Raw genomic sequence first — 10,413 nt, 5'->3', positions numbered from 1 at the left:
GAGACTCAACCAAAAAAAAAAGTTTCAACCAAAAAAAAAGAGACTCAACCAAAAAAAAAAGTTTCAACCAAAAAAAAAGAGACTCAACCCAAAAAAAGAGACTCAACCAAAAAAAAAAGTTTCAACCAAAAAAAAGAGACTCAACCAAAAACAAAAAAAAAAGTTTAAAAAAAAACTTAGTGATTTTTGCTTTGACATGATTTTTTTTTTTGATTGAATAATTGTGAAACAAATCTAACTCCATAAAAGACCTGTGAACTCGCTTAAACCTTTTCTCTTTCTGCCGTGCCTGACAACCTTGAGGGTCATTTACGCGGGCCGTCGTCCTGGCGGGCCCCCACGCGACTTAGCGGACGGGTTATCCTTACTTTACCACGACGGGTACGCCGACCGAAAGTGAGGGCCGCTCTGCTTCCCACTGCCTGCCAACCTGAGCGCTTTACCTTCCCCTCAAGGCTCGGGGGAGAGGGAAACCCACGGCCTGTTTGACAGCGCCAGTTACGGACGTCCTATCGATCGCCCTGTCAGTCGGTAGGGGATCGACCCTGACTTTGCTCCCTTCCTGATGGCTAATCTAGCCAGCACCTCATCAGCAGGGGCGGCTCCCTCCTTGGCCCCCCGACTTGCGGGAAATGTCACGTTTCTAAGCCCTGACAGGGACTGGAGGAGAGCTCTTGGCTCCGGCTCCAAACTCCCCGCAACAGTAACAGTAGGGCTGGGAGCGCCCTGGAGAGAACTGCCCTGCCCTCTCTGCTGCGTTCCCCTAAAGACGGCTAAAGACGGCTTCGCTCACTTTCTTAAAAAACACCAAGCGAGGAATATCAACTGGTTTTGCCTTAAGTGCAACAGCTTGAAGCCAGGCCTTCAGAGTGCCTCCTGTCATGCGGCCAAATGCGGAACTGGCAGCCGTGTCCACCCTACAGCTAATCACACCTTTGTGTGTGGGGCCTGCTCCTCTAGTTTCTCAACTAAAAGAGGCCTCTCCATACACGCCAAAAAACATGGAAGCGCGGGCAGGGAACCACGGACAGGGGAACCAGGTGACGATCCTACCAGTGGCTTTGAGGGCCTTTTCACCCCCCTCCCCCCACCTAAGAACAAGCTGGGATCGCGGCCAGGGAGAACCTTAAAGAGCTGCTTGGAGAGGACAATTAGAGACGAGGACGTCCCCCCAGGGGGTCTCCACCCCCTCAAGTCTTCTCCGGCTCTGGTCAACAGGACCCTGTCATTCTACATAAGGCAGATGAGGCGCTCCAACAAAATATTCACACGGAAGCCCAGGAAACCTCACAGACTCTGTGCGGCTAGGGGGAACACGAGTAGCGGCTTTCGGACCATCCAGTACCTGTATATGAACAACACGGCAGCTGCGGCTTCACTAATTCTGGATGGTAAAGAAGCCGCCTCGTGCAACATCCCCTTGAGACGGATAGAGAAAACCTATAGTGAGCTATGGGAGAAGGAGGACAGGTATGGGGAGCTGGGTGTGTTCGGTACCCTACCTGAGGCAGACAATGAACCCCTGCTGATGGCAATCACCCCCAACGAAGTCATGGCGGCCCTCAGAGGGTCCAAGGGTAAGAGTGCGCCTGGTCCAGATGGCCTTAGGAAGCCCCACCTGTGTAACGGGTGGTAAGTCAATCAGGCAATCAGGTTTCGATGAAATTTTTTTTTATTCTGGAGAAGAGTAAAACAATAAATCAACCTCCTCTTCTAATCTCCTTGCACTCCAGCCCACAGCAGCGCAGAACAACGCTGTCTACTAACTTTTTTTTTTTTTTTACGATTCAAAAAAAATCAACGGCAACAAAAAAAAAGAAATCTCACAAAAATCATAAACTAAAAACAAGAGGAGAAAAACGCCACCTGGTGGCCACAGCAACACAATAGACAGAGTTAAATAAACAGAGATAAAAAGGATAACTTAAAATAAAAACACATACCTGGAGAAGAAGAGTAAAACAATAAATCAACCTCCTCTTCTAATCTCCCTGCACTCCAGCCTAAATGTGAAAATAAAAACAATGTTCAACCGGAGTGTGCTGGATTAGCACCGGTTTTTCGCGCCAAAATAAAAGAAAGAAAATTATAATAAAACTGGTTATAAAAACCCACAATGATGGTAAAAACTGCAAAATAACACATTAACAAACAACAATAAACATCATATGATAAAACTTCAACATAAACAACAACATCCGTACAGAAAATAAACATATATGGCAGCAGTGAACTTGTCTGACTTACCCACAGCAGCGCAGAACAACGCTGTGAGGGAAAAGGGGGAAGCGGAGATGCTATGAGGGCGGACCGAGCTACGGAAGCCCAGGAGACACAAACGAGGCAAAGTGTAGAAAGGCGACCCCCGCAGGCAAAACAACAAATAATAACTACATAAGATAAAATTCACATATTCTCCATATAAAATTAATTACAAATTATAATTTAAAAAAAAAGGTACATTTGTAACTCTGTTACACCTGCTAAGATGGGACAAGGATGGAAAACTGCTGGCTTGCCTGTACAATACCATCCTGTACAACAGCAAACTCCCTAAGCTCCTGAAGTGTAGCCGTACAACACTGGTTCCCAAGAGCTCAGACCAGGTGGAGCTGAAGGGTATTGACAACTGGAGACCCATCACTCTGAGCTCCTCCATCCTGAGGCTCTTTTCCAAAATCTTATGTGTCACAGAAGGGCTTCACTAGGGGCGATGGCTGCAGCACCAACCTGATGGTGTTGGACGGTGTGATACGGAGAGCGGTGCGCCACAAGGAGACCCTCGCTGTGGTCTTCATTGACCTGGCGCGGGCGTTTGACTCGGTGTCGCACAAACACATCAGGGAGGTGCTGGTGAGGAGGAAGGTCGACGCCGGCATCTGTGACCTCATCAGTGACGCATACAGGCACACCAGCTCCAGGGTGCTCACTAAGAGGGGGCGGACCCGGGCAATCCAACTGAAGGTTGGAGTTAAGCAGGGCAACCCGATGTCACCCCAACCTCTGCTTGGACCCCCTTCTTACATTCCTGGACCAAAGGGGCTCTGGGTACACCCTTTCCGGCCAGAGGATTACAGCTCTCGCCTATGCTGATGACCTGGTCCTTCTCAGCGGTTCCTGGGCTGGTATGGCGGTTAACCTCAGGATCCTCGAGAGGTTCCTGGAGCACACAGGCCTGGACATCAAAATCAAAAAGTGTGGTGGTTTTTTCCTGAGGGCCCCCAACCAGATTGTGACAGTCAACCATTGTGCCGACTGGAGTATCCACTCTATTCCCATCCCCTGGATCGGTGAGACCCAGTCTTACCGATACTTGGGGGTGGACGTGAGTCCGAAGAGGGGGATCCTGCCCTTTGACCCCCGGAAGGAGATCTTGCCCTTGCTCAGGAAGATCAGCAAGGCCCCCCTCAAGCCCACTCAAAAGGTTAAAATGCTCCTAACCTATGGCATCCTCAGAGTGGTGTATGGGGCAGACATGAGCCTGGTCGGTACGGTAGGCCTGAGGAGAGTCGACCTGGAGATAAGGAACGCGGTCAAATCCTGGCTTCACCTGAGTCCGTCCACCGCGGACGGTCTCTTCTATAGTGCCAAGGTGGATGGCGGTTTAGGGCTGCCCAGGCTTGAAAAACAAATCGCTATCTGCCAGGTCAAAAGATGGTGCAAGATGATGCAGGCCAAGGACGCCAAGTGTAAAGTCCTGGCCCCCGCGCTGCTTCCCAAGGCGGAAATTGCAAAAAGGTGGAAGGTAGCCACCGAGGTCGAAGTGGAGGGAAGCCTGCAGGCAAGCCTCGCCACCACCGACCCGGCCGTAATCGGTAGAAAGTGGAGAGTCTCAGAATTCGAACGATGGTGTGGGCTCCGGTGTCAGGGTCGTGGTCTCGCCACGTTCGCTAGGGACCCTATCAGTAACAACTGGTTGGGCGATCCCTGGGGACTTCATGAGTCTGACTACATTCTGGCTCTCCAGCTTCGTTCCAGCACGGTCAGCACCTTGACCACCCTCAGCAGAGGGAGGAGGAGGAACACGACCTGCAGGGCCTGTGGCAGGGGGTGGGAGGGCATTATCCATGTTGTCAGCCAGTGCAGATCATTCAAAAAGAACCGAATGGCCAACCACAACAACATCTGCAGATTGCTGTCTATCATCGGTCGTACCCTTGGATGGGAGGTCAAGAGGGAGAAGAGGATCACCTGCCCTCTTTTGGGAACGGCAGTGCCTGATCTTATCCTGATCAAGAACGGCAGAGGTCTTGTGGTGGACGTGGCCATCTGCTACGAAGTGAAGCCAGCGACCCTCAGGCGCAGAGCGGAGTCTAAGGTGAACAAATACGACAAATTCGCCCCGTCAATTTGTAACACCTTTTGCTTGACCGGCGTGAAGACTTACGGCTTCGTGCTGGGGGCGCGAGGGAAGTGGTATGAAGGGAACTCAGAGGTGCTGAGTGAGATGGGACTCCCCAGGTCCCGAAAGAAAGCGTTGGCTAAACTATTTAGTGCGAGAGCCATAAGGGGCACCACCAGTATTCTTAAAGTCTTCAAGAAGCTCTCCCGTTCAGCATAAAGCTGCCCACTTCACGTTTTAACAAAGTTCAAAATAGAAAGGTCAAGTAACTGTCTGCTCAGGTCAATGTTCGACATTTACACTGTAGGGTAGGACAGGGTGGTAATCAATCGCACATAATCAAGTTCACTGTTCTCCATTCGTTCCCTCCGTTAACTCCATGCTGTCATCAGAATGTGGCCACCTGTCCTACTTTGGGCCCACCAGCTGAGCAGGGCGTGTGGGGCCCCAACTCTGGTCAGGCAACACAATCACACCTGTGCATGTTCGTCCGTATTAGTGAAAAAAAGGTTATCAGTAAATAAACAGTAAACACATCGAGTTGGACAGAAGTAACAAACTAATTTGACTCTAAATCAAATCCTAAAAGTTAAATCTGGATCCAAATCAAATCCAATGAGTTAATATGGCTCTAAATATAATCCTTAGGAGGTAAATCTGGCCCTAAATCAAATCCTAAAGAGTTAAACATGACTCAAAATCCAATCCCAACGAGTCAAATCCGGCCCTAAATCAAACCCTAATGAATTAAATCTGGCCCCAAATCAAATCCCAACGAGTCAAATCCAGCCCTAAATCACATCCTAACAAGTCAAACCTGGCCCTAAATTGAATACTAACGAGTCACATCTAGCTCTTAATCATATCCTAAGAGGTCCAATCTGGCCATAAATCAAATTGTAACAAGTCTAATCCGGCTCTGAATCAAACCCTAGAATGCCAAATCTGACTAAATCAAATCCTAATAAGTTAAATCTGGCTCCAAATCAAATCCTAACAAGTCAAATCTGGCCCTAACCAAATACCGACGAGTCTTATCTGGCTCTCAATCAAATCCTAAGAAGTCCAATCTGGCCCTAAATCAAATCGCAACAAGTCAAACCCGGCTCTAAATCAAACCCCGAAATGCCTAATCTGACTAAACCTAATCCTAATGAGTCAAATCCGGCTCCAAGTCGAATCGTAATAAGTTATATCCGGATCCAAATCTATCCTAACGAGCCACATCTGGCCCTAAATAAAATCCTAATAAGTTAAACCTGGCGCTAAATCAAATCCCAAAGAGTTAAACATGACTTAAAATCAAATCCCTACGAGCCAAATCCAGCTCTGAATCACATCCCAACGAAGGAAATCTGGCCCTAAACCAAATACTAACGAGTCATATCTGGCTCTAAATCAAATCCTAAGAAATCAAATCTGGCCCTAAATTGAATTGTAGCAAGTCTAATCCGGCTCTAAATCTAATCCTAAAGTGTCAAACCTGACTAAATCAAATCCCAACATGTTAAATCTGGCTCCAAATCAAATCCCAACTAATCAAATCTGGCACTATTTCGAATCCAATCTAGTCAAGTCTGGCTCTTCATCGAGTTCTCATGAGCTGATTTTGGTTCTAATCAATCCCAACGAGTCAAGTCTGGCGCCTAATCTAATCCTAATCAATCAAACCTGGCTCTAAATCAAATCCCAGCGAATCAAATCTGGCTCCAAATCTAATCCTAATTAGTCCAAACTGGCTCTAAATCTAATCCCAATCAGTCAAATCGGGGTCTAAATCAAATCCTAGTCAGTCTAATCTGGCCCTACATCAAATTCCAGGAAGTCAAATCTGGCCACAAATCGAATTGTAACAAGTCAAATCTGGCTCTAAATCAAATCCCATAATGCCAAATCTGACTAAATCAATTCCTAACAAGTCGAATCTGGCTCTACATCAAATCCTACTAAGTCAAATCTGGATTTAAATCAAATCCTAATGAGTTAATATGGCTCTAAATATAATCCTAAAGAGGTAAATCTGGCCCTAAATCAAATCCTAAAGAGTTAAACATTACTCAAAATCCAATCCCAACGAGTCATATCTAGCTCTAAATCACACCCTAACAAGTCAAACCTGGCCATAAACCAAATACTAACGAGTAACATCTAGCTCTCAATCAGATCCTAAGAGGTCTAATCTGGCCCTAAATCAAATTGTAACAAGTCCAATCCGGCTCTAAATCAAATCCTAGAATGCCAAATCTGTCTACGAGGTTTCCAGGGCTTCCGTGTGTGTATTCTATTAGAGCGCCTCATCTGCCTTGCGTAGAGCGACAGGGTCCTGTTGACCAGGGCCGGCGAAGACTTGAGGGGGTGGAGGCCCCCCGGGGGGACGTCCTCGTTTCTAATTATGCGCTCCAAGGAGCTCTTTAGGGTTCTCCCTGGCCGAGGTACCTGCTTATTCTTAGGTGGAGGGAGGGGGGTGAAAAGGCCCTCAAAGCCACTGGTGAGGTCGTCACCTGGTTCCCCTGCCCCTGGCTCTCTGCCAGCGCTCCCATGTTTTTTGGCATGAATGGAGAGGCCTCTTTTAGTTGAAAAACTGGAGGAGCAGGTCCCACACACAAAGGTGTGATTGGCTGTGGGGCGGTCACGACTGCCAGTTCCGCATTTAGCCGCATGACAGGTGGCACTCTGAAGGCCTGGCTTCAGGCTATTGCATTTAAGGCAAAACCAGTTGATTTTCCTCGCCTGGTGTTTCTTAAGAAAGTGAGCGAAGCTGTCCCTCGCCGTCTTTAGGAGGATGCCGCAGAGGGGGCAAGGCAGCTCTCTCCAGGGCACTTTCAGCCCAACTGTTACTGCCGCGGGGAGTTTGGAGCCAGAGCCCAGAGCTCTCCTCCAGTCCCTGTCTGGGCTAAGAAACACAACGTTTCCCGCTAACAGGGGGGCCGAGGAGAGTACCATCCCTGCTGTTGAGGTGCTGGCTGGATTTGCCATCAGGAATGGAGCGCAGTCAGGATCACTCCCTCTCAGAATGACAGGGCGATCGAAAGGACGTCCGTCACTGGCACTGTCAGACAGGCCGTGGATTTCCCTCTCCCCCGAGCTTTGAAGAGCAGGGGAGGCGCTCAGGTTAGCCAAGCTGCGGGAAGCAGAGAGGCCCTCCCTATTAGTCGGCGTACCGATCGTGGTGGAATGAGGGTAAGTCCGCTAAGTCGTGTGGGGGGCCCACCAGGACGACGGCCAGTGTAAAATGGCGCTCAAGGCTGTCGAACACGGCAAGAGAGAGAAAAGGTCTTAGTGATTCCACAGGTCCTTCACCCTCAGCTGCTCCGTGCTCAACTGGTTTAAACCAGTTGCTCTGCCTCAATAAGTGTTCCGTTGCCGTGGCATCTGGGCGTTGCCAGGGCAGAGTGAGTTAGGGCAGCTTAGTCCATCTTGTGAGACACCCCATCCGTTCTGAAGGGAGAAGAGACCACTGTATGATTCTTTCCCAACGGGGGTTGTTGAAGAGAAATAAATAAATAAATAAATAAACTGTTTGAGGCGTGCTAGGGGTAGATCGCCATACCGGGTATTCGCGTAATACGTGTCTACAAATCATTCACAGTGACTATAGCGCAGAGGGAAATGCGGCGTGAGCTAAGCTCAGTGACACTCAGGGCGTGAGGGAGACACTGTAATGGGACCTTGGTAGGTTCTGCCCCATCACCATGTTCTAAAGTACTTTTAGTAAGAAGACACTGGCCTTAGAGAAATATGGAAAGACATGTTACTCGGGCAGGCATTAGGAGCGGTTTTTGTGATAGTTTTACATACCTATAGCTCAAATTTAAATGCAGATTGGATTAGTGCGAATATCTGTTTGTTACAACCTAGAGGGTCGTAACGAACGTGACGGGTTACATAACTACAGAGTCTTTAGAGTAAAATGAGATTATGGGAATAGCCTATTTCAGCTCTAAATAGATTAATTGTTAGTAGGAGAAGAATTGTCAGTTGTGGGTTTATTTCCGTGGCTCAATGTTGGTAAAGTGTTTAATTTGCGGATGTATGATTGTTACATGCCATTCTATTGTTTACGTGTGGTTAAATGTTAGTGTAGTTATAAAGTGTTCCTTACCGAGACACTCTTATTCATTCCCGACATATGTTCATTACCGCTATGCTCATTTTATGATAATTTATTTAGATTGGATAAAAGAATTACATGAACTTTTAATTCTTCAATGAAATGGTCAGACTCTTTTATATTATGGTTGTGTTGTTCACAATTCAATGATTTGATACAAAATTTGAACAAAAATAGATTTTAAAAATTGTGTTCGTGTTACGGTAATGAAATAATTTTACAGTAAATAATAAATTTCAGTGATTCTTGAGAATAGGGACAAAACTGGTCCTATGGATAAAGCATGAAATTTGAATAAAATATACACAAAATATATTTTTTTCAAATATCTAACTAAACTAACCTGGGTCATGTGAGCACAACAATGTATATTTTTCTTTTTTTTGCTGAATATTTTTTTATTTTAAACATTGTAGTCGGTGGATGATGCCTGTAAAAGCCCTTGTCCAGGAGCAGAACTCAATACATTCTTATAGTTTAAAACAATTAAAGAAATACTAAAGTTATATATTATGGCAATTAAGTATAAGTAGTCATATAAATAATTATAAAAGTATCGATAAATTGAATTAAAAATAATTTTTAGATATTTTCCAACTCCGTTGAAATTTGTCCTTAGTTTTTGTCAACACCGTCAGAAATGAAAAGAATGTAAAAAAATCAGGCATTATTGGGGGGCACCAGAACTTCTGAGGACCCCATGACGTTGTCTTTTGTCTTCCTTTGCTAGCTTAAGTTATTCTTTAGTTTTTTCTTCTGTTTTATTCCTAAGTTGTTTGTCACAACCATGATGTGTCAACTCCATAACTGACAATTTACAAAACTTTGATGAAATTTTGCGAAATAAAAGCTTAATTTTGGTTTAATGTAAAGATTTCATGGACCTGACGAGCTACAATATGGCCTCCTTCAGAATAACATCATATAAATTGAGGTAGTTTGGCATTTCGTCAACTCCGTCAGATGTCAACTCCGTCAGAGTTTTTCTGACTCTTTCAGTGAAATTGTTGTCAAATCTCACTTAATTGTGCAACTAATTCATTTTAATGTATTTTACATGAATTGCATTACTTCACATGTACCAAGTTTTTCATTTTACTCACTAGTTTGTCACCACCTTCAGTTCTGTGTCAACTCCGTCATGCACTGTCAACTCCATCAGATGGACTTTTTTTTGTTTTTTGTTTTAAATAATATTTATTTTATTTCTTGAGAAGCATTTGTCTGTAAATTGAGTAAAAATATCACTAATGGGGTATTTTAAAAATCATTTTAGATTTATTTTTGTCAGATGGTGATGACAAAGTTTTGGGTCAGGTCGATTAAAAATGTAATTTAAAAAAAAGAATTCGCAACTGGGAGCCTGTACCTCAGCATCTTCATATTTTCTAAACATTATTTGTCATATTTGCACATAAGGTTGAGAAATAATTTTAAAAAAATATGGGAAAATTAAAACCCATTTTGTCCCTATTCTCAAGAATCACTGATTTGTTATTAATGACTAACTCTTTGTTGGTACCTTCTCCATTGTGGAAAAATGTTTGTGGTTTCATATTTCTTTATCAAATTGTGTTACGGTAATGATTTTATATCTTCAAAGTCGGACTAAAATGTCTAAGAATACCCTTTTTTAAAAAAAAAGATAATTATTATATTTCCATACGTTAGAAGGATTGACCTGTTTCCTGGCTTACTTATTGTGCTGGTCATGTGGTGTAACCTGATGGAAAGCAGGTTTATTGAGTTAAAATAGGGTACCTAGCATCTGAAGCACAAAAGTTAACCCCTGACACAGCACCCTTAATTAACGAGTACCTGTTTATGACACATTAGATGGTGAAGACGAGTAGAGGTCAAATCCATTGCACATGGAGTTTGAGAGGCTGTAGGGGTGAAGACTCTCATAATTGGCAGAAAAATAAAAGTAAATTCAGAAACTTTGTTTCTAAGTACCCTA

At 44.8% G+C, this 10,413-nt stretch overlaps 1 protein-coding gene across 1 annotated transcript in view; it reads right to left on the bottom strand.

The window, feature by feature from the left end:
• Positions 1 to 883, bottom strand: part of LOC103132387 (uncharacterized) — a 3,691-nt gene extending 2,808 nt beyond the window's left edge. The window contains exon 1 of the mRNA XM_016667357.1: positions 794 to 883. Within this exon, the coding sequence (XP_016522843.1) occupies positions 794 to 883 (90 nt within the window). The remainder of the gene's footprint in view (positions 1 to 793) is intronic.
• Between the last annotated feature and the right edge of the window lie 9,530 nt (positions 884 to 10,413).

Source organism: Poecilia formosa, unplaced genomic scaffold (assembly GCF_000485575.1).
Source record: "Poecilia formosa unplaced genomic scaffold, Poecilia_formosa-5.1.2 Scaffold1027, whole genome shotgun sequence".
Taxonomy (NCBI): domain Eukaryota; kingdom Metazoa; phylum Chordata; class Actinopteri; order Cyprinodontiformes; family Poeciliidae; genus Poecilia; species Poecilia formosa.
The sequence above is the reverse complement of the archived record's forward strand: the minus strand, read 5'-3'. Positions and strand labels throughout refer to the sequence as shown.